Genomic DNA, 27,523 nt, shown 5'->3' with positions numbered 1-27,523 from the left:
ATTCTAGTGATCAGCTGGGATGTAGGGTCCCCTTGGCAACTGGAGGACCCCAGAGACCGGCTGGCTCACCTCCTTCTCCAGCTCGAGGTCCACCAGCGTCTCCTGCATCTTCTCCTGCCGCCCCAGCCTGCGCTGCAGCCCTTCCAGCTCCTCCCGCAGCAGCCCGTTGGTGTCCCGCGTCTCCCTGGCAGAGTCAGAAACAGAGTCATTCAAACAGCCACACACCCCAGGGACGGGTACAGAGGCCCTGACCCCGGAAGGCTGCGTGCCCATGTGTGTACATGTACATGTGTGTGCACACACACTGGCACACATCCCAACCCCTCACCACAGGCAGGCGTTCTTCACGCACACACACACATGCACACACACACACACACACACAGGCACACGTCCCTGGCCCCTCACCACAGGCAGGCGTTCTACACAGCATTCCACACACACACACACGCATGCACACATATGCACACCCCCCCCCCCGGCCCCTCACCGCAGGCAGGCGTTCTCCACACACGCGCGCGCACACACGCACACACAGGTACACGTCCCTGACCCCTCACCACAGGCAGATGTTCACACACACACACGCGCGCACATACCCCCCCCCCCGGCCCCTCACCGCAGGCAGGAGTTCTCCACGCACACACACATGTGCACACACACACGTGTGCACACACACCCCCAGCCCCTCACCGCAGGCAGGCGTTCTCTTCCCGCAGCTGCCGCAGCTCCCTCTCCATCGTCGGCAGCCGCACCAGCTCAGACCTCATGTTCTTCACGATCGCAGCATCCTGCTCCTGCAGGGACAGCTTTTGCTCCAAATCCTGATCGAGGTGGGAGACAGAGAGGAGGGAGACGGTCAGACACCACGCACTCCCAGGCCCTAAACAGCCTCCGGGGCCCCAGCCCTGCGAGTCACGTGCAGAGCTGCCCGCGGGGCGGGAGCCCAGCACACACGGCACGAGGAGACGCAGCGAAGCCTCCAAGGAGAGATGCCTGCCCGTCCGCGGAGCTCTGCCTGCCGGCCCCGTGTGCAGCGTGATGACCAAGTCCTTGCACAGTGAGGCCTTTCCTTCCTACATGGAGTCCCCGGGGACGCGTGGGGACGCCGGTGAGACTCCAGGACAAGTCACAGAGCAGGTTAAGAACACGGGCCCAGGGCTAAACCGGGCGGTTGTTCAGCCAGCACTCAGGGGCCAGGCACTGGGTCAAGCAGTGAGACCAGTGGCCCAGGGGAGACAATGTCCCTGCAGGGAAAGACAGACGCCAGCCCAGCGACGGGGCAGTACTGAGGGGCCGCCAAGGGGTGGGCAGATGGGGCAGGCAGAGCCGGTGGCGGGAAGCAGTGTGGACCGGGAGGGGAGGTGGACGGGCACTGTGACCACTGAGGACAGCACATGAAGACCCAGGCGAGAGCCAAGGAGGCCTGGCCCTGACGGCTGGAGCTGGGGGCGGCGTGGGGCCAGCACACGCCGGAGGAGGGGGAGCCGAGAGGGAACGGGGCTCTGGGGGCAGCACGCGGCGTCACAGGGCGTGGGTGTCCCCGGCTCCCCCAGGCCCTCCCGCAGTGAGGCAGCACAGCCGGAACTGCAGAGTCCGCCCGAGCGGGCCATGCACCCCAGGCAGTCTGATCTCCCCCGAGTCCTGCACGGTCATCACAGCAGTCCCGGCACTGGAAGCGCCGCATGCTGACTTTCCACTCTGAGTGCGTGACTCTGATTTCACGCAGAGTGAGAGCCTCCTGGGAGCAGCACACGCCTCCTGCTTCCTGTGGCACCCCAGCACCTGGCTCGGGGCAAGGAGGTGACCGGCACCCCGGCACAGGCGGCTAACTTCCCCGGACGCGCTGAGCACGCCCCGCGGGTCGCAGGAAGCCAAGCCAGCACCGTGAGGCCTGCCAGACATGAGCCGCTCACCTTAATCCTCTGCCCCTGGTCTGCCAGCCCTTCTTGGCTGGCCTGGAGCTCCTGGACCTTCTGGTTAGCTTCCTGCCACTTCCTGTTGAGAGAAGAGTATAACACGTGAGAAACAGGCAGGTGGTAAAGCCAGCAACTGCCCTCCGGCAGAAACACGCACACACTCATACACAAATGAGCACACACTCCCACACACTCCCTGCTACAAGGAGGCCCCAGGGTCCGGGCCTCTGTGGCCTGAGTCTCAGGGCAGGTGGTTAAGTCCAGACCACCTGCGAGTTCTCTTCCTCGCAGAAAAGGCTCTCTTTTCTCTCCATAGTTCTCTCAACAGAAGCTGCCGCTGGCCCAGGAACAGCCAAAGCCCAGGACCTGCTTAGGACTGCACCCCCACGTCCCACCAAGTGGCCAGACCTCCAAGACAACACCTGATATAAGGCAGAGGCCGCCAGCTGCAGGACAGCGTGTCTCCACCGCACCTCCAGGCGAGCGCGGCCACACTGCCGTGCCTGTGAGCAGAAGGCTCCCTCCCCCAAAACGTCCTTTCCCACTCACGGCCCCCCAGGCCCAGGCATGTCCCACACAGCCTTCAAAACCCAGCTCAAATCTAATACCTTCTCTGGAGACTCCTGCCAAGCAGGCACCCCCAGAGAAGAGGGAAGAAAGGACTGTTCCCACTTCTTGTTCCTGGAACACGTCAAACACTGTTCTGCTCTGGCACTTACAGTCCTGGCTTCAAGGTCTCAGTGTGTGCCCCCCAGCCTGCGGACGGGGAGGACAGCATGTGTGGGGCATTCACGGGCCCGCCGAGCTTCAGTGCACACGACGCTCGTGGGCGCTGGGTGCTCAGGCCATGAGGACACACACAGGACAGCGAGCCTGGGTCTTGTACACGGATAACAAGTGGGCGTCCAGTCCAGTGCACGCCCCAGCAGGCTTCAGGCCGACGGCATCCAGGAGGACAGATGGCCAGGCTCGCCTGGCACGGGGGGAAAGACGCCTGCCCTGGACGTTGGCAGCCCTGCCCACCCTCCACTCACTGGTGCTGCAGGTCCAGCTGCTCCTTCAGCTCCTGCTTCTCAGACTCCAGGCGTTTCACCTGCATCTCCTGGTTCATCACGCTCCACTGCAGGTCCGAGAGCCTCCCCTTTAACGCGGTGATGGTCTGAAAGCGAGACGCAAGCCACTCACCCGGGTCTCCGGCACAGGCACGGAGGGGAGCCTCTCACACAGAAACTCACGGGCCAACGCTCTCCCGAGAGCCAGTTCCCATCCAGTCCACTCCTGAGGGCAAGGACAGAGCCGGCTCCTCCTTCAGAGCCTGTGACCGCCCCTTGAGCCGAGCCTCGATGACAGACAGCCTCAGGCATGAGGACACTGCTGGCCACGACGGGCCGGACCGCACCCGGGCGGCCCTGCACCCCCGGTCACCCCTCCCGCCGTGTGCACACAGCCCCCCGTCCTCGGCAGCTCCGCATGGCTCTCCCCCCACACCTGCTCTGTCTCTCAGCCTGGATTCCTTCTCCAGCTGCCCCATCCCAGCTCTGCAGGAGATGGTACCTGTGAAGCAGCCAGGCGCCCGCCAAGAACGCAGGAGCGGGTGCAGAGGCTGTCCTTAGAACGGACAGGAGTGGCCCGAGTGCCGCAGAGCCTGCCGCGTGCCCAGGCCAGACGCGGTCACTGAGGAAGGCAGGGGTGGGCCGGCCCACAGCCCAGCCCCACGCCAGCGAGCCCACCGGGCGGACACGGGCGCAGACCGCAGCCTCCCCAGACAACCTTCTGGTGATGGGGCTCCACTGTGGCTGTCTCGGGGCAAGAGACCACACCTCCAACAGCAAAGCCAGCCCGCAGGCGCGCCACTCTAAGTGGACAAGCGGAAACATCACCCCGTCAGCCGGAGAGCCAGACAGCAACCTACAGGCCGAGGGCAAGAGGACCAACGAGCTCACCACATGAGCAACACCTGCATGGGGTGCCCCGTGTAAACACGGCGGCCACAGCACGCCCTCACCTGCCCAGCCCAGGGCAGTGTAAGTGCACCCACACGGCCCCCCACAGGCCCCGGAGAGGCGGACCGCAGGGGGCAGGGGCTCTGGGCCCTTCCCTCTTAACATCCTGCATGGTTCCCTTTATTACAACAATCAACTTGGCACTCAGAAGAATGAACATACTATGTAACAGTAAACACAGCCTCTGACAACCCTTCCTGAATTAGACAGACCGGCGCTGTGCTGAATATTGCCATCAGACACCTGCCCCACGAGGACAAAGCTGTGGGGAAGCCCAGCCGTCAGCAAGACGGCCTCAGAGTGCAAGTGCCTAAACCAGGGCACCATGACAAGAAAACACTGTCGGCCGGCAGGGTGCGCGTGGGATTTACAGCCCTGGATTCAGACTGAGGGGGGCTTCTCCAAGGGAGTGAAAAGTAAGGAATACAGCAGGGCTCCGTCCCAACTCGCCACCACCTTTGCCCTGCCAGGGCCCACCGCTGTCTGCTCTGCAACCTCTGCCCTTCATGAAGCTGTGTGCAGAACACACCCGGCCCCGTGACTCCCACCCCCGCCTCTGGAACAGCCTGCAGTGGGGCACAGGCAGGCACACACCAGGGCAGGAGGAGGGCTTGTCTTGAGGCTGCTCACGGCGCCCCTCCTGCCAACATCCACATCAAAGGACAGATGTAAGAACAACCTTAACAGGCTCTCCAGTGTTGCCAAGGCAAAAATAACCTGGAGCCCGCTCCCAAGATCTATCAAGGAGAGAAAACTACGCGAGACAGAATACCAATGATCCCCAGGCTCCCCCCGGCAGCGCTTCATCCGTTTCCTCACGGCACCTGTGACCTTGAGCGGCTCAGGGAAGGGACAGGAAAGGTCAGGAATCCAACCTGCGCCTGCAGCAGCGTTCGGGCCCGTTTCTAAAATGCACACAGCCTCAGCTGGTGGAGACAGGACCACAGTTCACCCACGTTCTGGCTCCACAGAGATTCTCAGATGCTAATAACCAAAGACATGGAAATCCAGAGGCACCTACTTACATCTTCTTGGGTGGCGGAGGGAGGGGAACCCCAAGTATTTCCATCCATAACAGGGAACAGGGAAGGTTACAGTGAAAGTAGAATCCTCAACAATGGCTACTAGCAGAGCATGGCAACTGATAGCAAAAGCCATACAGGGTCCTGTAACTGGTGATCAGATAACACTATCCCACAAACCCCGAGGGGTTTGTCCAAAAAAAATCATTCCACAGAAACAAAAAGAGGACCTGCATGAAGCTCTGCGCCCCGCATGTATCCATACCAGGATGTGTGTGTGGAAAAAGAACACTTGAAGGTGACTGAAAATGGATTAATCAACCACTAAAAATCATAATTACAAAGACTAAAAAACCATTCAACTTAACAAAAAACCACAAAATGGAAAATTAATATTTTTGCCATGATCACACCTCTGCAAAAAATGCAGGCAGAGCAGAATCAACCAGGGACACTAGCCTGCAGCTACAGGCTGGGAGTGGGACCGCGTCCGCTCCCCCGAGAAGCAGCACCTCGGCGCGGCCCCTCACCTCCCCAGCCTCGGCCAGGCTGTCCTCCTTCTCCCGCAGCCTCCTGCCGGCCGCGTCCAGGCTCTGCTGGCACAACCTGTGGCGCTCCAGCTGCTGCTTCATCTTCTCCTCCGCCTCCGCCTCCCGCTCCTGAAGCTGCCGAATGCGCGCCAGGAGCTCCTGGTTGCGGTCCATCTCGCGCTGCCAAGAAGGATGGGCCTGGTGAGGGGAGTCTGAGCAGGCAGGCCCCCAGCTCCACCCTCAGGACAGGACTGAGACTCAGAGCAGAGCCGCCAGGAGGCCGGTCATCAAGTCCTCAGCCGCCCCAGGGCTGTAGCCAGGACCCCTCCGAGGGGCACGCGTGGCCCCGCAGCACACAGGCACGTCTCACAGAGGCCCCCCGGGAGGGCACGTGGCACATACCACCCCCGTCACTGACCACTGCTCATGGGAGGGGACGGAGCACAGAAACCTCACTCAGGCTCCACCCTGGGAAGGAGCCTCTGAGCTTGGCAGCTCCAGCAGCTTCCTGATCACACACAGGCTCCCATCAGGACGAGCCGACTGCCCCCAGAGAGCGGGTGGCCAGGCAGCGACAGGCGGCAGGGACAGGCGCCCGCAAACAGGAACACTTGACCCTGGGCCTCAGCTCCACAAAGCTTCAGAGCCACCCTGCACCAGTCCCCGCCGGGCCACATGGCTTGCCCTGGAAGGCAGGCACAGAACTCAGACTCCCCACTCTTAATGACCCCCGGAGGCCCCAAGGTTCCAGTGTCGGCCACTGGGGTGACCCTCAGCCCAAGCAGCTCAGGGGCCACAGAGTGGGAGCCAGAGTCCCAGCGGCAAAGGCACCAAGTCCTGGCTACCCGGAGCCCGACGCTTGGCTGACCTCTGACCTCAGAAGGCCGAGCCACAGAAGCTCCCACCCAGACAACGGGGAGGCCCTGAAGCCAGGGGACCCGCCGCGCCGCAGGAGCCGGGGCTGGGGCCATGCAGGGACCTGATCAGCGCGTCACAGGGCAGGGCGGGGCCCCTTTGCTCGGGCTGTGGTCCCAAGTGCACCCCGACAGTCCAGGCAGGTCCCCAGACCTTGGACACCGAAGTCTCACCATCTAATAGGTCTCTCCAGGGGAGAGGCTGACCCCCCCCACCAAACTGCATTCCCCGAAGAACCATCGCAGACGCTGGAGACAAAGGACAACATGAAAACCACGGCTCAGATGGCTCCAAGCCATCTTCCGCCAGGCCTGGGGCCGACAAGGGAAGGCCTCGCAGAGGGAGGCCCAGGTTCAGCGACGGGCCCCAGGGAGAAGTTCCATCAGTCCTGTACCCTTCCATTTCCCCAGTGACTCACTCCAGTACTTGTAAGAGTCCCATGGCCTCTCCCTTCTCCTCTTCCCAGAGGTTCCCCAGAACAGTCCTTCCCAGGAGAACCCAGACCATCAGCCAAAGGCCCACGTCACAGAGGAGCACCACTCGGAAGAGGACCAGGGGCAGCGCTGAGGCAGCAGGACCCTACCTGCAGGGTACCGCGCTCCTGAGCCCCGACAAGGCACCACAACCAGCTACCTGCACAGCGGGGTCAAACACATCCAATCAGCATCCCTCCCTCAAAGGCATCAGCTGTTTCTACAGGGACCGGGAAAGTGCGGGAATGTGCCACGGGAGGCAAACCTGGCGCCAGATACCCACCCAGGAAAAGCACGGGGCCAGAGGCTTTCTGGTCCAGTGCTCTGCCCAAATTTTGGCGGCATGTCCATAAGTCACCAGCACTTATTGAAAACCCCGGCGAAGTGCTGTTATCAGAGCAAAGCACGCATGGAATTTATGCACTGAGTAAAAGACCTAGCACCTCCTCTGGGTAACGGCGGTGGGGTGGGGGCAAGCCAAGGCCACCGCAAGGCAGCCCGAGACCGGGTGACCAGGTGTGCAAGACCCAGCCTGGACCTCAGGCTCTTATGCGAGCTGGTGACTTTCCAGCCACACCCAGGCCACCTGGCACTCCTGCCAGACCTGTATGCCAACTCTAGCAGAGAGGGCAACTAGGCGTCCAGCAGAGCGCGCCCACCAGCACCTCCTCAGGCATCGTGGCTCGGCAGCCAGCCCTTCGTGATGCCTTCCCTGGGGACCCAGGACACCCCCGAGAGCCGACCCGAAGCCTCGGGGGGCCCAGGAAGGCAGGGGGCGCACCTGAGCTCCGGCTGGGGGCTTACTTCCCCCGGGCTGGCCGGCACAACACACACCCGCATGCTCGGGAGCAGCCTCTCCTGCACCCACCTCGTAGCTTCTGGCGCTGGCGCTGGCCGCTCGCTCCAGCTCCACGCGAGCCCGCTTGTGACTGAGCTCCATCTGCATCTTCTCCCGCTCCACCTGGATGAGGTGAGACTTAGACCGGATCTGCTCGGCTCGCTCCTCCAACTGACCAGGGCCCATGCAAAGGAAAGACAGATCCTCAGCAGCTGTGTCTCACTCGAGCGAGGCGAGGGGCTCACTCGCCACTTCCTCACTGAGCACCTGCTCCCCACAAGGCCCTCACTCAGCCCCGCGGAAGAAAGAGCACCAGGCCCCCAGGTGGGAGACAGGAGCCGGGAGCAGCGAGGGAAGGGAAGGTGATGAAGGACAGAAGAGGAAGGTGCGTTTTCAGATGACTGTGTGCCGGCTTATTCATTTTCTGTGCGGTTTAACAAACTACCACCAATGCAGCAGCTTGGGCGCCATGAACTGGCTATCAGTTCCATGGGTCAGATGGCTGGGGGCACACGGCCAGCTTCTCCGATCAGGGATGCTGATCAACAGGCTCAAGTCCACACAGTCGGCAGCAATGTTCTCTGTAACTCAGGAGCCTCTTCCTATTTCCTGTTGGCTGGCAGACCCAAGCAGCTGTCTAGAAGCTGTGACGTTCCCTGCCACATGGGCCTTTCCACCCACAAAGCCGAGAGAATCTCGCACATGTGGAACCCTTTTCCTGCCTGCCTCTCTGACTTCTGTCTGATCTCTGGACCCGGATGTAAAAGATTCACCTGACTGGGCCAGGCCCACCCAGGCACTCTCCCACCTTGAGGTCGGCTGACTGGAGCTATTCAGTCTAACTGCAGAACACCATGGCCTCAACACCTACTTAAGTGTTTAATTCAGTGGGAGAAGCTGCCAGGGCCTGGCAGCCTGGGGCCCATCAGAAGTCTTCCTCTCACAGAGGGTAAGTAAATAAGGGGAGGACGGAAGCTCTGAAGGGCCTCAGAAGACACAGCCAACAGTACCACAGAATCACCAACTGCCAGGGCCTTGTCTTCAGGTGGGTTAGGGCCCAACCATTCTAAGACTGGCCTGCAGTCTGGCAATACGGCATCTCCGGGGCACCTAACAGAAACACAGAATCTCATGCCGCGCCACTGATACCAAATCAGAATCTTCCTTTTAAAGTTATCCAACACTACTGATCATCACAAGAAGGGGCAGCAGTCTGTGTTTGCTCCTGGCATCTGGCGGAGAGAAGCCAGGGATGTTGCTAAACATCCCACCATGCACAGGAAAGTCCTGCAAAACAAAAAGTTACCCAGCCCAAAATGTCAGTCATGCCACAGGTGTGAAATCCCAGGTGGAGAAAAGACATCTTTTCCACCCTCCCCCAACTTCCTTTGGGAGCTAAAGCCCACCCTTTCTTTACCCCTGTGATGTATTCTCTCATTTCAATTCCCACCTGCTGACATTTGGGAATTCCTAACTTAACCCTCCATCAAACTCAGTCTTTTTGTCTCACTCTGAGTCTGAAGCTAAGGCCCAGCTTCTTCAGAGGATGGTGGGACCCCAGCCCCAGGTATGAAGGTGCCACACAGGGGTCCCAGAGACCCAGATGTGTTGGCCACATCTTCCTGGGGCAGTGACAGGAAAGTCCCATTTTTATGTTTAAGCCAGCAGTGACACACAGCCAGAAACAGGAACTTTACAATGAAGCAGGGGCGGGGACTAGCAGACAAGAGCCTGCTCTGTTTCCAGACTCGCAGACCTGCAGCTGCTCTGTCCTCTGACCTGCCAGGCTTGGCAGGAAAGAGAGGGAACGCTGACTGGACTCCTGAGACAGGACACGTCTGAGGTCGGGCCTCCCAGGCAGGTCCTGCGCCCCACGGCTCTAATCAGCTCACTCTGGCTACAGCTCTCATTTACTGACCCCCCCCGGGGAAGCTGTTCCAGTCAGAGCCAAGTGAGAACTGGGACCGTGGAAATCCCAGACTCTAGTTCCGACAGGCTGAAAGTTACCAGAGAGCTGCATCAACAAAGTTATAACACTTCTTTAAACCAAAGTTGCCAACTTCATATTTTGCCAGTGAGCAAAGATAAAGAAAAAAAAAAAAACTACAGTCTATTTCCACCACTATTTCCAAAAAGGTGTTTTAACACCAAAAACAAATATAAATGACCTAATTTTAGAATAAAGAACAGTCCATGCCAAAAAGGGGCAGTGAGCAACTTAGCTTACCAACAAACACAGAGTAAGTACAATTCAACTATTCAGTCAGTGAATGCGTACACACACCAGCCTCTGTCGTACCACACCAGACATGGGCTCATCAGGACTCCCGGAGCAACAGAAACTCCTGGCTCATCTGACACAGGGCCCCAGGGCAGGTCACCGGCAGAAAGGCGGCGGCAGCACAGCCAACATGGACCAGAGATGGGACTCAAGCAAAGAAGCCAGGGGTCGCCTGACGCAGCCCCTACGGAGGGCCAGGGGCCGGGCCAAGGCTCAGACACCACACTCCCTCCCTGTGTGGACCCTGCAATCCCTGCCCCAGCGAGCACTGACCCCACAGCGCACCAGAACCTAAAGTCCTTCAGAAGACCTGAGCCTTTACAGCCATGTCCAGGGAGCACTGCCAAGCACTCGAACTAAAGTGAGATGAGACAATAATCAAAGCCAAAGTGTAAAGATGACCCCTTGGCAGACCGAAGCCAAGATGTGCAAATGGCCTCCCTAGGCTGAGACCATCTCCTGCCCAAGGCTTCTCTCACTGCCCTGCCCTTCCTGCCCAGCTGGCCAAGACCTAGCCTTACAACACAGCTTTCCTATGTGTTACACCATCAAGGAAGCCAGCAGCTGGCTGCACAATTCCAGTGGTCGCAATCCCAGGCAGTTTAGGATTTTATTCCTCAATGAAATGAGCTGGCCTTCCAATCCTATCTCTAGTGTCTGTGAGCTCACAGTGTGAGTGCAATACTAAACACTAGGCCCACTCTGGGGTGCTGTGATCTCAGGCTTTTGAGTCAGGACATCTCAGGGCCAGACCATGACCTCTAGCTATCCTCCAAAACTATGAATATCCATGTTGGAGATGCGGAAGATGGCCAGCTGGCCTCCAGGCTGAGAAAACACTGACCTGCCTCAACTTGATCCAGTACTACCTAAGGACAGGTGTCTGTACATAGAGGCCCCTATCCCAACACACACCGCTCACCTGAGCCTTCTGGAACTTGATTCAGTCGTACCTAAGGGCAGGTGTCTGTTCCTGAAGGCCCCTACCCCAACACATACCACTCACCTGCATGCTCTGTTGGTACTGCATCTGCAGAGAGCCTTGGGCAGAGGCAGAAACATCCAGTCCAGATCCTCCCTCCACTCGCTGAGAAATGAAATTGTTCAAAGACCTCAGGGTGGACAGGACGGTGGTATTCTCCCCCAGGTCTTCCATGATTACTTCCCTTCTGGAAAAAAACAAGGGAAGAGTCACAGGGAGCCTTCTGATGTGCCATCACCATGGCCAGCTGCCCGGTCAGAGGGTACCTTTGGGCAGTCCCACTCCCCTAATGCTCTCTCAGAACCCTTAAAATATTCCAGCGTCTGTAACCACATTCTTCGGAGTTAACTGGGAGCCCATACCTCCAGTTTCTCAGAGAAGAAATGGAGGCATAAAAAGACAGTATGCCACCAAGCTGCTGACCATCAGAGTGCTGACCGGCAGACCAGCAGGACAGACAGATGGCTCCCAAGACGAGGTGCTCAGCAGTCAGGTGGCACACCTCCCACAGAAGCACTCACAAAAAGCCTGGCTTCCCGGAATCAGAAACAAAGCACCCAACAGTGGCAGTGAGGATGACAACCACCACAATGCTAATTATACAATGACATCGCTGCCATTTTCAGACAGGTACCACACAGAGAGGCACCTGACATTTAGTAAGCACCAAGGCCTCTGGGGCCCATCTCCTCATCTGAAAACTGAGGGCCCCACTTCTCAAGGCTCGGAGGATTACAGGGCCCAAGAGAAGGCTCCAAACGCAGATGGCACAGCCATCCCCACAGAGTGTAACTGTCACTCTGCTTGCAATTTCACATACGTCATTGTAATCCTCAGACTGGGCAGATGAACCAGGTCTTCTTGAATATTATCTGAGAGGTGAGGCTTCCAGAGTTACAGAACTGAGGTCTGTCTGGCCCTAAGGTCGACCGTGCTCCACAGGCAAAGGTGTGAAGGCCAAGGACAAGCAGCAGCAAAGAACCTGCATCCCTACACCTGTGCTAATCCCAGCCTCGCACCAGGCCGTCTACCGGTCAGAAAGGGTGGAAGTGTCCCAGCACAGTGAACAGCCAAAAGGTGTTCTTCCAGGTGCATACCCTGTTCCTCTGAGGCAAGCAGCCAGCTCCCACTGATGACCCCTAAGTATCAGATGGAAAACACCTGCCCTCAACCCACTCCCCACCTCCAAAAAAGTGAAGAGTCTTGATTTGATGCTGAATTTCCCATTTAACAAGAACCTTGACCTTGTGCACTGGGATTCCCTGGTGGCTCAGTGGTAAAGAGCCCACCTGTCATTGCAGGAGACCTGAATTTGATCCCTAGGTCAGGAAGATCCCCTGGTGGAGGGAACAGCAACCCACTCCAGTATTCTTGCATGGGAAATCCCATGGACGGAGGAGCCTGGTGGGCTGCAGTCCATGGGGTCGCAGAGTCAGACGTGGCTTAGCAACTAAACAACAACTGTTCTTGTGCACGCAGAGCCCTTGTTTTCTGCAGTCTGTCCTTTCCACTCTCACCCAACACAGCTGTTCTCGCCACCTGTCCTTCATACAAATGGAAAATGAACTGGCAGAGAGATCCGGGAGGAGCCCTCAAGAGAACTGTGGGTCTGGTAGAGCGACACGGCCCGCGTGGAGCCAGGCAGCAGCACTCTGCTCCACAGGGCAAATCACTGTTTGACCGGGGCCACAATACTTTCCAGGAGCTGGTGATGGACAGGGAGGCCTGGCGTGCTGCAGTCCGTGTGTTGCAAAGAGTTAAGACACGACTGATCGACTGAACTGAACTAATACTTTCCCGCAATGGGAAATTTAGCCAATATACCCTCTTCTCAAGACAGCGTCCCCTGTGAGAGCTGATGCACCTTATACACAAGAATGAAAAGAACACACGCCTTTTCACCTGCCTGGAACCAAGCCGCTCCATAAGGCAAGGGAGAAGGTGGGAGCTCAAAGACCATCCTCTGTATCCAGGAGACTCAGGTCTTCCAGAAGCCTCACCACTGGATGTCAGCTGCTCTGGACGGAACCCAGAGCTGGAGTGCAGAGCACTCTGACTCTCTAGTGCCCTCCCCGTCCAGAGGGAACCTACAGACATTACAAGGATCCTCACCACCTGCAGCACCACTTCTCAGCGCCCCGGGCGCTTTCGCTGGCCTGCTGAGTTCACCGCTCCTCTACCTGCTTTCTCCTACTTCCACGGGAGAGGAAATCCAAGTGCCCCTCCCACTACCTGCCAAGAGTGCGACTGTGGGCAAGGCGCTTCCTATCTTCCCACCGGGTTCCCCAGGTGGAAAACGAAGTAGTGGCACCCCACACTGACCGCTCAGGTGCAGAGGTGCAGGCGACAGTGCGGTCAACTCGCAAGGAACTGAGGAAGAGCCCCTCAGAGTGCACCGCGCCGTCTCGGGACGGGGGCGGCGGTGGGGGGATCGCTGAAGCCCCTCTCCTCCGAAGCCGCCTCTGCCCCGGCCGTTTCCAGCTCCTCTCGGAGAGGAAGTCTTGGGGCGGGGGAGGGGGCGCACTGGACGCCAATGCTCAGAGGACAGAGCACGGAGCGCAGCAGGGACCCCGGCCCGGTGAGCGGGCGGACACAGTGGGTGCGCCGGTAAAAGCCCGGCGGCCCGGGTCTCAGAGAAGGACGCGGACACGCCGAGGGGCGCCGGCTCACAGCCACCAGAGGAGGCCCGGAGGGCGGCCCCAGCCTCTTCCCTGCCCGACTCCCGCCGGCTCTGCTGGGCACCCGCCTCCGGCTCAGTCAGGCCCCCGCCCGGGACCCTGGCGGCTCACCTCACCGCCTCAGTCAGCTTGCAGCCGTCACCGCCGCGGCTCAGATCTCCCTCTTTTACACCCGAGCCCGCGTATCGCGAGACGTGCGCTTCCGCTCTCGCGAGATCTGGGCGAGACTGCCTGTAAAGCTCCGGGTCGGCGGATGCCGGGGGTCAGCGTCCGTCCCACGCCCGGGGTGCTGCGGCTCGGAGCACGCTCAGAACAAAGGCCGGCCCGCGGTTCTTCCTTGGTGCCCCTGTCCGCCGCTGGCCAGGCTTCCACCGGACGGCTGTCTTGCACTGTCTTGTGTGGAATAGCACCGCCCAACGGTGGCCTCCTGGGGCCAAACTTTCTTGCACTCCTGACTAGTCCGCAGCTTTTGACACTACGGTGTTTGCTTGAATTAATTAATGCGTTTTTACTTTTCTCTAAGAAAAGAAAAACAGGAAATACTATGCTACTAAGCTGTCCTCCAAGAACCCTGGGAGCTGTTGGGGTGCGGAGCCGCCGTTTGGGTCCCGTTCTCCAGGGAGCAAGGGCGGGGCGCAGTCAGCACACAGCCAGCAGGTCCTTTCTGGAATCCCTCCAGCCTGCGTCTACTAAGGGGTCTCTCAAGTCCCTTCTTCCTCCTCCGCAACCCCAGCGAAGCGCCCGAGGGTCTGCACCGCATTTCCAGAGAGTAAACCATGAATCTGTGTAGCCAGAAGGAAAAAGGATGTGGAGGTAGGACACGGGGCAAGTGAAAATAAGATGAAAAAAATTTTTATAAGGCCGGCCTGCAGACTACTTCGCGGATGTGGACTTCCCTAAGACCCCATTTCTTCCCCAGCTATCCTTGGGATTTGTGGACTAAAAACGCTGCCTGCCATATCAGTAAATAATGTTGCAGCCCTCAGCCACTCCTAAGGATGAGCTCAGGGTGAAAACAGATCAGTTGCTCAGTCATGTCTCACTTTGTGACCCCATAGGCTGTAGTCGACCAAGCTCCCCTGTCCATGGGATTCTTCAGGCAATATTGGAGTCATTAGCCATCCCCTTCTCCAGGGAATCTTCCCCACCCAGGGATTGAACATGGGTCTGCTGCACTGCAGGCAGATTCTTTACCATCTGAGCCACCAGGGAAGCCCAAAAACGTAATGCCGGCCACCAAATCATCAGACTCTGCAGCTGCCACCACCCCACGCCACCCCACCTCCAGCCCCGACAGTGCACCCTGAGGAGACTCAGGGTGAGAAAGCCCAGCACACTGGCCCAGGCAGCTGAGGTACACATCAAAGGAAGAATTTCAGTGAGCCTGAGACTCCTGCATCTTCCTACACATAGGAAAGCACTCAATTCTTAGAGACATCTAGTTTTTTATTAACCAGAAATCTTTTGCTGTTCCAAGCAGCTGGTCTTTGTTCCGAAAACTCCCATATACTCCAGCTCCTCCTCTACCTCTTCGGGGCAGTCCCTCAGAGTTACCTGAGATACTGTGTCCCAGGCTTAAGTCCCCAGTTTTAGCTGCCAAATAAAAATAACTCCCAGCTTTTTAGGTTGTGTGTTTGTTTTCAGTCAACAAGATTTAATCATCATCACAGTCAATATACGCTTAAGGGATGAACACTCCTCCAGAAAATGGTTTCAAAGAAATCAATTTTTTTTTAAGTATGGAAATTCCAGAAAATATTACACCCTGTGTTATTTTATAGCCTTGAGTTCCTGGAAGAGAGTAAAAGGAAATAAACACACCATGTGTCTGCATGCTTTGGTTATTACCTTTAAGTTTCTGGAGCCTGGCGTGTTATAGAAACATTTCCAGTTTCACACTGCCCCCCCGTCCCCCCACCCACCCCGTACATAATTCATACCAAATGTCTTCCCTAAGGAGCTCTCACTGCTCGAAGTATTTTCGGATCATTCACCACAAAGATGGAAACAAACCCTGACTGAAGGTTCAGATTTTTCTACATTACACTGTATAGCCAAAATAACACCTGGAAACCTGGGGATCGTTTTGCAGCAATGATGGAAGCCAGTTCCCCTGTAACATACAAACCATGGTGAGAAAATTCCATAAAGCTATGTGTTTCTCTGCCTCAGTGTTTTTATGCATCCCAGTCTTTTCATCCTTTTATCTTTGTCTCTTTCTCATGGTAACTCTTCACAAATCATGTTATAGCGACCATTTTTTTATATCATCATATATCGTGAACACTGAATATAGTTTTGTCTTAAAAAAAGGTCCCCCATCTGTCCTGCCTGCTGCATCCCAGATCCAGCTCGGATCTCCCCAGCCACACTTCAGATAGAGCTCAAGCTACATCTGCAGTGAAAAAGCCAAACAGCAGAGCAAGCACTCAGCCCTTCAGACCTCCCGGCTTCCCTCGGTACTGTGTGGCCATGAGGTACACCTCTGATGATTCTTTCCTGCTGGCCTCGGGCTTTACAGTCCTTGTGTTCTGGAATTCCTCAGTCAGTCTCTTCTGTAACCGATGGCTCTGACTTCCAGCCCAGGTTTTACAAAGGAATGTCCCCCCGGGGTGCAGGACATCTGGAACCATGTCCAGAAGGGACAAGCACAAGCTAATGAGTGTGTCGTGGTCGAGGCCACGGATCCCTGTGGCGTTGGGTGCCATGTCACTCAGGATCACGTCTGCTCTCCCACCAGGAAGCAGCTCTTGGATTTTCCGGAAGGTTCTAGGGTCAGTCACATCAGCAGGGCACAGAAACGTTGCTCCTTCCAGGGGGAATATGTGGAGAAGATCTACCCCAAGCACAAAGCCAACAGGAGCACTGGGGTCTAAGGAAGAAATGGTGAAGGTACTTACTCACTGACACCCCGAAATCATCCCACAAAAAGTAAATGTAACAAAATAATAAAACAGAGATAAAGGGGACTTTCTCTAGCGGTCCAGGGGTTAAGAGTGTGTGCCTCAAATGCAGGGGACACAGATTCGATCCCTAGTTGGGGAATAAGATCCCACATGGCACAGACTAAAGAAAAAAAAAATATATATATATATATATATGTATATAAGTCAGGACCAAGAAAAAGAACTAATGTGCAAAAATGGGCACACAGGGTCTTCCTCCTAGAAAAACATGTGGCGGGCGGGGAGTGGTGGTCTTCCCTCTACATCTGAGGAAACTGAGGTTGGGAGAGGCAACATGACTGTCCCAGGGGACAGGCAGACATGGGGCCACATCCTGGCCTTGATACCCCACCTCTGACTCCATTTCACTCTCTGAGCCTTGCTCTCCGTTAAAAGGGTTCTTATCTCTGAGGAGTCTTTTTGATAAACTAAAACAGAGAAGGACATATTATTATATAAAGAGCCTCTGGATTAAATCAACAAATCCATCCTGAAGTTTAACCCAATTTCTTTCAATGTAGAAACTATTAGAATCAAGCCAAGAAACAGGGAAAGTGGACAGATGCTAAATAAGGTAAAAAACATACCCTGCCCATGTCTGAGTGATACCAGCTGTGAAATAAAAAGATGTCAGTTTCACTTCACCTGAAAGGGGATTTCCTGCCTGCAAGGCCGCTGCCCCCCGCCTCGACCTCCCCCCAGCCCCTCCCAGCACCACTCCCTACACACCAGGGTGGATCCATGAAGGAACAGTCACAGACTCCGAGCTCTCTGCTTAGTAAAAAGGCTGCTCTGCGGGTGAGGGGCAGGGTATTTGATCTTATCTAAAGATGAGAAGTCCAGCTATTCTGCAGGGTGCCTCATTTTTCAAAGGCGAAAACTCTCTGCTTTCAGCCCTGGAGAGTGGGACAGCTCTCCTCCCACCTTACACACTTGTGCTCGTTCCTTTAACGTCCCACGTACTGTAGCCCCAGGAAGTGCCTTCTAAAAGCAAATGGCAAAAAAAAAAAAAAAAAGAAAAGAAAAAATAAATAAATAAATAAAAGCAAATGGCTTTGGTTGCGTTTTTGCAACTTCTTTTGGGAGTAAAAGAACCCAAGCCATTTTATGTACCCAGTCTCTGCTTCTCCCACCTCTTCCTACAGGTTAAACTTAGCTGTTTTCCTGCTTCTCCTGAAGAGCAATTAGGGGGACCGGACCCTCAGTCATTAGGAAGTCTGTGGATAGACTCAGTGGTGGGAAAATGAACTGAAGTTTTTGACACAGATTCATTCACTTGAACAATAAACATTTACTGAGCTTGTAAGAAATGTTTTTAAACTGTTCTAAACCCCCTTGAGGCATCCTACCCAGATTAGAGACTGATGACAAAACCCAGGGAGTGGCATGCCTGGTTCTGCAGGTCACTAAACTCCTGTAGATCTCAATTTTCTCATCAGGAAGATGGGCACACACACCCATTCTAAGGTGTATGGGAGAGATCTCTGTGACCTGCCCGTGCAGGTGGTACCCTCAGAAGTTACAGTAGGAAATACAAGTGGTAAGGATTGCTACCTTAGCACTGCTCACCTACAAAAGACTCAAAGGCAATCTTGATGCCCATGATGAGGAAACTGGCTGAATACCAACAGTATAATCATTATCTGGGATAGTATGCAGCTGTTTAAACGGACGGCATCATTTTCTACCTTGTATGGATAGTTGGTTGATCTATTAGTCAGAGGCAGCTTTTTTATATATATGTTCTTAGTTAAAACCCCCAAATATAAAAGAGATAAGAACTAAGTCCCTCGAGTTGGGCCAAAGTGGAGAATCCAGAACCACGAGGGCTCCCTGGGCAGCCCCAGGAGCAACTCCAGGAAACCCCCAGGTTGATTCAGTTGTCCTGTCAAGGGAAGATGTCGCTATATCAGCAAGCAAAAAGAAATCGCTGCGATTTCTTTGCTGAGGAAAGAGACTTGACTTACAGACGGCTGTCTGATTTCGTTGCTGAGGCCACACATCAGCAGCACAGGCCCAGGACACACACCAGCGTGTCGGCCTACACGCTACTATGGTGTGGTCGCAGGTGATTTTCACCTTCAATCCCCCTTTCTACCTCCCTCTTTCATTTTGAAAATGTCAGTGTTGTTTGTATCATTCCTACTAAACCAGCACGCAGAAGCATGTGCTTTCACAAGGCGACCTGGCTGCTCTGTGCGCCCTGAAGAGGGCGGCCAGCCTGCATCCAAACCACAGTGGTCGGAAGGCCCCTGAGACAGTGCGGAGGCCCCACCTGTGCCCGCAGCGTTGACTCTCTGCACAGCCACCTGGCTCCACGCGCCAGGAGCGGCCCCACAGTCTAACACCCGGAGGCCAGGCCGTAGGATCTGGTGCCTCTCATTCATTTCCAGGAGCTTGAAGGCGCTTCGACACCGGTAACTTTCCACCTTCGCAGCTTTCACAAACGGGTCCCTCAAATGCCGCGTCAGCCACAGGTGCTCAGCGCCAGTCCGGCCCTTATTGCAACTGCCAGTGGTGTGGAACCTTTGACGCTGAAGGGAAGCCCACACCAGTTTCAAGGACCTGGTGAGGAAAAGGGAGCAAGCAGGTTGGCATCCCATAGGCCAGTGGGGCCCCAAGTTCAACCCGCACATTTTTAGAGATGGGTCTCTATGGCCCAAGTGGAAGAGGTGACTTGACAAGGCTACAGCCGGAAAGGTTTTATGGGCTGACCCACATCCCCCAGAGTCTGCATGTGTGCTCAGCCACGTCCAACTCTGAGACCCCATGGACTGTAGCCCACCAGGCTCCTCTGTCCACGGAATTTTCCAGGCAGGAATACTGGAGTGGGTTGCCATTTCCTTCCTGCCATTTCCAGGGGATCTTCCCAACCCAGGGATCCAACCCTGTCTCTTATGTCTCCAGCATTGGCAGGTGGATTCTTTACCACTAGCACCACATAGGAAGCCCAAAGTCTATATGAGAAAGTCCTAACCCCCAGTACCTCAAGATGTGACTTGTCTTACTGAGGTAATTAAGGTAAAATAAAGTCATGTGTGTGTGCTAAGACGCTTTAGTCGTGTCCGACTCTCTGCGACCTATGGACTGTAGCCTGTCAGGGTTCTCTGTCCATGGGCATCTCCAGGCAGGAATACTGGAGTGTGTCGCCATTTCCTTCTCCAGGGGATCTTCCCAACCCAGGGATTGAACTCGCATTTCTTATGTCTCCTGCACTGGCATGTGGGTTCTTTACCACTACCTTAAATGGTAAATGGGTGGGCTCTATCCAATACTGGTGTCCTTATAAGAAAAAAATCAAGACACAGACACACACAGGACAAAGACCACATGAAGACACAGGGAGAAGACGGCCGTCTGTAAGTCAAGGGGAGAGGCTTCAGAGACTGATCCTGCTGACAACTTGATTTCAGTTTTCCAGATTCCAGACACTCAGCAAGTAAATTTCTTGCTCTTTCATTCGCCCATCCTGGGGTGCCTGTTACAGGAACCTGAGCAAACTAATCCAGCAGGCCTCTCCTCTGTGGTCAAAAGATGTTTTTCTCTCCCGAGTTTTCTTCACAAGAAAATCTCAAATGGTAATGATAGTCACTTTGTACCAACCAAAGATTTCCCAGTACTGGTTGAAAACACTGATAAATTTCATGAAACGAACATTCTTTCTCACAGGATACAAATTTTCATTGGGCTTTAAGAGATTTAAAAAAAAACACAGGAGGACAGGTCCTTTGCCTTACTTACTTCCACCGCTTTGGCGGGCAGCACAGGGTCTGACCAACCTGTCACATTTCTTAATAAAATTGAACTTGCCCTATGTATAACTCAGAAGGGCAATTTTCAAGCCTCTTTGGAAAGTGGGGCTTTTAAGTTTATTGACTGCCATGGGTTATCTACACCTCCCTTTATTTAGCTCTCAGAACAACCCTACAAAGTATCTACATTCTTTTCTTCTGAGGAAAAAAAAAGAACTATTATTAGTCCCATGGCTCCCAGGCGAAGTTCCCTCAGAATGAAAACATGTTGACAAAGATCTGGAGACAATACTTTTGAACTGCTGCCTTCAGAAGGCGTAAGGAGCCTCAGGGAAAGAGGGCATAGTGGTCCTGGGCGCCGAGTTAACTCCAACCGTCAGCGGAACGGTGGAGAGGGGAGTTGCACACCCCAGGTCCACCTGATGTGGGCAGCTGACCGCCAGCCCCACCCCATGACCAGGGTCCAGCCACACGGGCCTCTCGTTTCCGTGACACACGCTTCAGGCCTGCGGTGCTCTGCAAGAGCGACACCTCCAACAGCAGCGCCCCCTCCTCTCCCTAAAGGCCTCTCCAGCCCTCGGCCCGCCGTCGCTCCTAGGGAGCCCTGGCTGGTCCGAGCACAGACGGTCCGCTCTAGTCATCTCGCTGGGGCTGACCCGACCCCTTTCCGGGCAGGACGAGGTAAGTTCTGAGCCCCTTTTCGGACACGAAAAATGGGGCCGGCGTCTGGCCACTCCGCCTCCCGCACGCATGCAGTAGGTGCTCCATTAATTCCCACTGATCGCCAGCCGCCGCGCCCACCGACCGCCCGCCTCAGCCGCCTCACCGCTCACCCGGCCATGGACGCGGACCAGCTCCCGCAGCCGCCACCGGAAGTGCCGGTCTCACTTCCGGCCCGAGGCCACGCCCCCGGAAACGGCGCGTGGGTTCGAAAGGCGCGCTCAGTGCCGGGGCCTGGGTGAGCGCGGGTGCGAGAGCACAGGTGAGCAGGGTATGCGGCCGCCGGGGATGGGCCTGGGACCCGCCGGAGGGCAGCTGGAGGCCCTACACGGGCGACCAGATACAGGAGCCGAGCCTGGCGCTCGACGGCGTGTTGTCTCTTTAAGCCCTAGTCACGGGCCTCAGTGGACCGGTGATCCCGCTCAGAGGACACCCTGCTGAGAAAGGGGTCCGCCTGGCCCCTGACGTCAAGTGGGCACCCTGGGGACCCGCCTGACGGTAGTGCCAAGGCTGTGGCCAACTGGACTTCCACAGCAGGTAGACCCAGAGTTCGGTACTGGCTCTGGAGTTTGATTTTCTGTCAGACTTAGCTTTTCTGAGCTTCAGTTTCCTTGGCTGAAAACAGAAGCCAAGTCTCAGCTCACAGGGTTGTTGGGTCTGTTAAGTGGGATACGTTTTGGAAAGTATATGATCCGTGCCTAATAACTGACAGCTGAGATTCCTAACTAATTTAGGAAGTCAGGGCTTTGCACCGTAACAGGTCAGCAACATGACAAAGTCCACAGGTTAAAGGGAAGCTGGACCCAGAGACCCACTTCTGCACAACCGGCCGCCAGCACCGGGACCTAGGCCTCAGTCCCTGTTCTCGGACACCGTAACTTCCCAGGAGCATCCCTGGTCCCGAATCCTGCCTCTTGTCCAGTGTGGGCCCCAGACCAGGATGAGGATGGGTGGACAGGGAGCACGGTCCTGGACCTCCAGCATGTCTCCAGCAGTGACCAGATGTCCCCTGCAGGTCTTTCTCTGGACCCTACACACACACACACACACATTCAGGCAGGAGCGGCGTTCCAGGCCCTGAGCACCAGGTCCCAGAGCAGCAGTGGTTGTGAGCAGAACCTGAAAACCTGTCATAGCAGGGGAGACAGACCAGGCCTCGCTGGGTGGGCTCTCCACGATCAGAGCTGTACCTTTCTTGGGAATCTGGGGGTCTGCTGCTGCAGGGAGGCAGAAACCAGAACCCAATAACCAGAAGGCCTCATAATGAAAAGGCCAAGACCAAAAGCCAGACGCAAGAACCATTGGGTAAAAAGCATGGTTCATTTCATGCCAGGTGGGCTTAGATGTGGACGCAGGAGCAAGAACAGCCCTGCGCTAAGGAGAGAGGCAGGGTCGACCTGGCCATTGCCTGACCTGCATCACCCCAGCAAGCAAAGGGCCCAGGGCTGATGCCACTGGGTCGGGGGGCCAGGTCTCCATCTGCCCCAGAAAATCTGCCACATCGGGCAGAACTTGGCCGTCACCTCTCCCTGCTCTCCAGGACACATTTCCAGTCCACCTGGCCACCAAAATGCCCATGCTTCCATCCACACCCTGTCCACACCCCAAATCAAGCTGACCCAGCCCCTTGCCTTCCTCACAGAACCCACGGGCACCATGCGCACCTCAAGGCTCTACACGTTGGTCCTGGTGCTGCAGCCTCAGCGAGTCCTCCTGGGCATGAAGAAACGAGGCTTCGGGGCCGGCCGGTGGAACGGCTTTGGGGGCAAAGTTCAAGAAGGAGAGACCATCGAGGACGGGGCCAAGAGGTGAGGGGAGGGGCAGGCCCGACTGCAGAGCCAGCTTCCACAGGGGACAAGGATTCAGGCTGTAGAGCCAGACCCCTGACCACTCAGAGCCATGTGACCTGGAGCACAGGCTGAATCCTTGAGCCTCAGTTTCTTCATCTGCAATGTGGGGATAATAGTATCTACGACCTCTTGGTTTCCCTGGTGGCTCAGTCAGCAAAGAATCCACCTGCAATGCAGGAGAGCGCCTACAATACAGGAGACCTGAGTTCTATCCCTGGGTCAGGAATATTCCCTGGAGAAGGAAATGGCAACCCACTCCAGTATTCTTGCCTGGAGAATCCCATGGACAAAAGAGCCTGCCAGGCTAAAGTTCATGGGGTCACAGGAGTCATACACAACTTAGCAACTAAACCACCACCACCACAACTACCTCTTAGGATTGTTGTGAGGATTTAGTGAGAAAATAAGCGTGAGGACTGAACGGGGCCTGGCACGTGGTCCAGGCCGAGTATACCTTGGCTTACTGCTGTGTGGTGGTGGTTTGGGTGGAAAAGTCATGGTTTCTTCTTTCTAGCCAAGGGGCTGGCCAGTCACTTGGCTTCTTCATTGGTTCAGGGGAGCTGATGATGAGCGTATCTGGGACCTTTCACTGACAGTCTCCGTTCTTCCTCGACACCAACTACATTCCCATGAGCAAGAACTGAAGCCCAGAGACACGGAGCAGGCCCGAGGTCACACAGCCCTCCAGACTTTAGCCTCTTTGCCTTCTTGCCCCTCAGGCTCGTGGGGATAAATTCAACACCCTGTGTCATCCATTGAGCCCACACGGTCTGGTCCATCGCCTCCTTCCCATCCCTGCCCCCCGCGTCAGGACACCCCTTGACAAAGGACTGTGGAGCCCCTGCAGGTGGGAGGTCAGACGGTGGCACGTCCCCATGCCCAAGGCAGAGGCTGAGACCCGCTCCACGAGGCCGCAGCGCCGTGCGCCCAGCTCTGCAGTCAGCCCCCCGGCCCCTGGGGCGGCTCTGGCTCCTTTCCTGGCCCGTGCGTGTAGCTGCTCAGTGGCGGCCCCGCTCTGACGGGCAAGGTCTCGGCAGCCTTGGTGTCAGGTGCCCTGCCCTTTGGGGTTCCAGGGTGGGCCCCACTTCAGGGCCTGGGTTAACGTGCACTCCTCACTCACCTGCAGACTCAGGTGGCATGTGGGGCTGGCTCTGTCTTCCTGTGTGCAGGACATACTTGGGGGGGGCCACTTGAGCCCCAAGGAAGATGCATTCTCCTCCTGGGGGGGTCAGTTGCTGGCACGTGGGGGCCAGCGGCACCTTGCAGCCAGGTTCGGGCTCTGGGTGTGGAGCAGGCCCGCCGTCCTGGCCAGCGTTCCCAGAGCTGGTGAGGACGCAGAGCGTGGTGTTCAGAGAACTCCCGCAGGCCGGGCTGGGGGAGAGAGAGCAGGCGGGCTCTCAAGCTCCGCAGCGGGCTCCGGACCACAGGGTCCCGCACCTCCGCCCCGCTCCCACCGGGGCGCTCGGCTGTCCACGGCTTGGTTTAAAGTGTCACTCGTCCTATTCCCTGCCTGCCATCTGGGGAACATCCCAGAGATGCAATCAGACACATTAGCAGAACTGGAACAGTATCATCTCCGGCTGCCTGATTATCCAGGCCTGAAACGGAGCCTTGGCTCTGACACCGAGGAGATGACTGATATTTCATGCCCCCCCATGGACTCGGGGAAGATGAACCCAAATTAGTCAAAACAGTGAATCAGTCGGTGACGTTTTTAAAAACAAGCTCCGCCAGCCTGCTGCCAGAGGTGGGGAGGCCCCGCTCAGTGCTTCTATTACGTCTAATTGGGGAGCCATTTGCACCCCCACTAGCAAAAACACACTCATTTTTTTAGGTCATGTCTAGTTTTGATTAATCATTGCAGTGAGTACGTTCCGGCTTTCGGAACATCACTCGGGCCGTACTGAATAGCAGCAGGTGGACCCAGTTCCTCTCCTGGCCTCACGGGGAGGTTAGGGCAGAGTCTAGGCTCAGGACGGGGACTGTTTAAATAAGACCGTTTAACCCAACGTGCATGTTTAATGAACACACTGGTTTCCCTGACTCCTAGTCGTGGGCACAGGAAGTAATTATGCGCTGTGTTCCTAACAGAACTCCGAGATCAGAGCTTAAAGAGACCTTTTTATAACCTACAGCTCTAAAAGGTCAGACATAATTAGAACAGTTTTACAGCCACAGAAATAAATTCAGAGCAGTGGGGAAGTGAGAGTCGCTAACAGGAGACACAGGCGCTGAGCTTCACGGCTGCAGGGCTCGTGGGGCCCCCAGAGCCCACAGCAGACCCTCCAGAAAGCGCGGTCCCAGATGGCGAGAAGCAGGCCAGGGGAGGGGCTGGGGCAGAGGCTGTGCCTAAGGGCGCTAGGCAGGAAGGTTTCGCGATGCGCTGGTGGGGTGCTTATCCTCTGATACACCACGGCAGAGAAACTGGTTGGATTCCTGCAGGCGTGGATTGTGTGAGAAGCACAGGTCCCAGGTACAGGTGCTGTCTGCAGTTTTCGAAGGACAGAGACCCGAAGGGAAGATGCCAGTGGTCATGAGGGTTCTTGCTGGGCGACCAGGCCACGTGTGTTCGCTGAAATGCCTACAGCACGTATACGGCTTGGGGAAGTGTTGTTAAACAGGCACGCATGTTTAGGGGAGGCATGCTCGTTTCCTCGTGAATCAGCTGACTTGTGAGCTCAGGTGGAGCAACCAGCCCCCGGCCCCTCCTCCAGCACAGGTAGGGGGCAGGGAGAGAACTGGGGGGGGTGGGGGTCCTGAGAAGGATGGCACAGTGAGGAAGGCCCGAACTCCTCCCCCACGATCAAGTTCAGATGAGGCATGAGGTCTCGGCGGGAGGGCAGGGATGTCTGCTTGGTGAAGAGGTAAAACCACCCCTGCTCTGGGAACGAGGCTAGAGGAACCTGCGGGCTGATGGGGAGCTCCGCGCAGGGCAGGCCAGAGCGGGACTCTGGGCAGGAAGGCTTTGGCTCGGGACCCGGCGGCTGCAGGAGGAGCTGAGTGGGCGGGTGGGGGCTCCCGGCTCTAGCGCGGCCCTCCCCCCCATGGGACCACCAAGCAGCCGCGCGGGGCCAGGCCAGGGCTGCCCCTCTGTGCCCCCGGGGTGCTCAGCTGGTGGGGGGCGCATCTGAGCGCCCGAGAGAGCAGTCCCAAACCCGACCCCTTGGCCACACACATGCACTCTCCACGCCTCCATCCACTCATCTCCACTCTGGTTCCACGTGGACGCAGGCGCCTCGACTTCACTGTCGCCTCCCACCCGCCCGTCTGCCCGCAGGGAGCTGCAGGAGGAGAGCGGGCTGACCGTGGACAGGCTGCACAAGGTGGGCCAGATCACGTTTGAGTTCACGGGAGACCCCGAGCTGATGGACGTGCACGTCTTCTGCACGGACAGCGTCCAGGGCACGCCTGTGGAGAGCGACGGTGAGTGCAGGCCGGGAGAGGCGGCCCCACGCCCCCCGCTCCCTCCTCTGCTGTAAAAAGTCCCGTCGCCCGGGTGAAATAGCACAGGATGCCAAGCCCCTCGCACGGAGCAACTCAGCGAAGCCCTCGCAGAAAGTCAGTCTGAGATCCAGGCTGGCGTCGGTGACTGCCTTTTCGTCCCCTGCAGAGATGCGCCCACAGTGGTTCCGGCTGGACCAGATCCCCTTCAGGGACATGTGGCCGGACGACAGCTACTGGTTCCCGCTGCTGCTTCAGAGGAAGAAGTTCCGCGGCTACTTCAGGTTCCAGGGGCAGGACACCATCCTGGACTACACACTCCGTGAGGTGGACGCCATCTAGGGCGGCGCCGGCTCGCCCCCTCAGACCCCGAGACCCCTGCCTGGCCATGCCCTGGCCTCCAGTCTGTCTGGAGCAGGGCTGGATGGAAACGCAAATAAAACTTTTTTGACACTTCCCGCCAGGCCTCACCATGACCCGCCCAGTCTGTCCTCGGGAAGCCTCCAGACGTGCCAGGGTGTGACCTGCATCATCAGACAAGGATGGGCAGAGACACGGGCCCAAAGGGCAAGGGCCCGGCTGGCTTGGGAGGCCCGCGGGGATGTGTGAGGGGTCCCAGGGTGTGCTAGGGGCCGTCTCCTCCCACCCCCACCCACCCCAGATAAGGGGAAGCCGAGGGCCGGTCAGTGCCCAGGGCTCACACCCCAGTCTCATCTGCCATCAGCTGGTTGCCCTCCCGCCCCCGAGGCAGGCTGTTCCCATCCTGGCTTCGGACCCCTGGGGGGGGCGCGGGAGGGTCATCAATCTGTCACACACAGACTCATAGCCTGACGCAGCTTTTATAAATATGTTTAATGATAGTTGTTCCTGTAAGTTCACTGATAAAAATCTCGGAATGTAGCTCATTTGTAAACAATTCCAGTTAATTGGATGTGGTGGTCATTGACTCCTGCAGCCTCATAAAGTGCTTCATACATAAACCGACTCGCACAAAGCAAGAAAAAAGGCCTCAGATGCAGGGCCGCCCTGAGCTCCGGCGGCCGGGGCTCGGCCGAGTCCCCCCCTCCACGGCTTCGCCCAGCAACTAGGCCGCGGCTGAGTCACACCGAGTCCACCAGACACAGGCTGTAGGGACGTGGCCTGAGGGCACACCCCACGAGGCCACGCTTAGTCC

The 27,523-nt window shown here is 56.7% G+C and overlaps 3 protein-coding genes across 4 annotated transcripts in view; 1 reads left to right on the top strand and 2 right to left on the bottom strand.

Moving 5' to 3' along the window:
- The window catches only part of MAD1L1 (mitotic arrest deficient 1 like 1), a 233,017-nt gene extending 219,010 nt beyond the window's left edge, over positions 1–14,007 (bottom strand). Inside the window, exons 1-8 of the mRNA XM_043915437.1 lie at positions 13,753–14,007; positions 10,988–11,150; positions 7,731–7,871; positions 5,475–5,654; positions 2,954–3,078; positions 1,917–1,998; positions 694–824; positions 70–184 (exon numbers count right to left, since the gene is read on the bottom strand). Of these exons, the coding sequence (XP_043771372.1) occupies positions 70–184; positions 694–824; positions 1,917–1,998; positions 2,954–3,078; positions 5,475–5,654; positions 7,731–7,871; positions 10,988–11,137 (924 nt within the window). The 5' untranslated portion in view covers positions 11,138–11,150; positions 13,753–14,007. The remainder of the gene's footprint in view (positions 1–69; positions 185–693; positions 825–1,916; positions 1,999–2,953; positions 3,079–5,474; positions 5,655–7,730; positions 7,872–10,987; positions 11,151–13,752) is intronic.
- A 1,263-nt stretch (positions 14,008–15,270) lies between these two features.
- MRM2 (mitochondrial rRNA methyltransferase 2) lies at positions 15,271–21,218 on the bottom strand. Its single transcript, XM_043915448.1, has 3 exons — positions 21,172–21,218; positions 18,862–19,151; positions 15,271–16,513 (listed from the first exon to the last, which is right to left on the bottom strand). Exons 1-3 carry the CDS (start codon positions 21,177–21,179, stop codon positions 16,071–16,073), a joined length of 741 nt encoding a protein of 246 aa, XP_043771383.1. The 5' UTR covers positions 21,180–21,218; the 3' UTR covers positions 15,271–16,070.
- On the top strand, positions 20,814–26,807 carry NUDT1 (nudix hydrolase 1). 2 transcript variants are annotated; one of them, XM_043915450.1, is made up of 4 exons: positions 20,814–21,019; positions 22,701–22,866; positions 26,186–26,331; positions 26,519–26,807. In XM_043915450.1, the coding sequence occupies exons 2-4, from the start codon at positions 22,715–22,717 to the stop codon at positions 26,689–26,691; spliced, it is 471 nt and encodes a 156-aa protein (XP_043771385.1). In that variant the 5' UTR covers positions 20,814–21,019; positions 22,701–22,714; the 3' UTR covers positions 26,692–26,807. The 2 variants fall into 2 exon arrangements, with proteins under 2 accessions (XP_043771385.1, XP_043771384.1); XM_043915449.1 differs by having other exon boundaries at positions 20,836–21,320.
- Positions 26,808–27,523: the final 716 nt, after the last annotated feature.

This window comes from Cervus elaphus, chromosome 10 (genome assembly GCF_910594005.1).
Source record: "Cervus elaphus chromosome 10, mCerEla1.1, whole genome shotgun sequence".
Taxonomy (NCBI): Eukaryota; Metazoa; Chordata; class Mammalia; order Artiodactyla; family Cervidae; genus Cervus; species Cervus elaphus.
The sequence above is the reverse complement of the archived record's forward strand: the minus strand, read 5'-3'. Positions and strand labels throughout refer to the sequence as shown.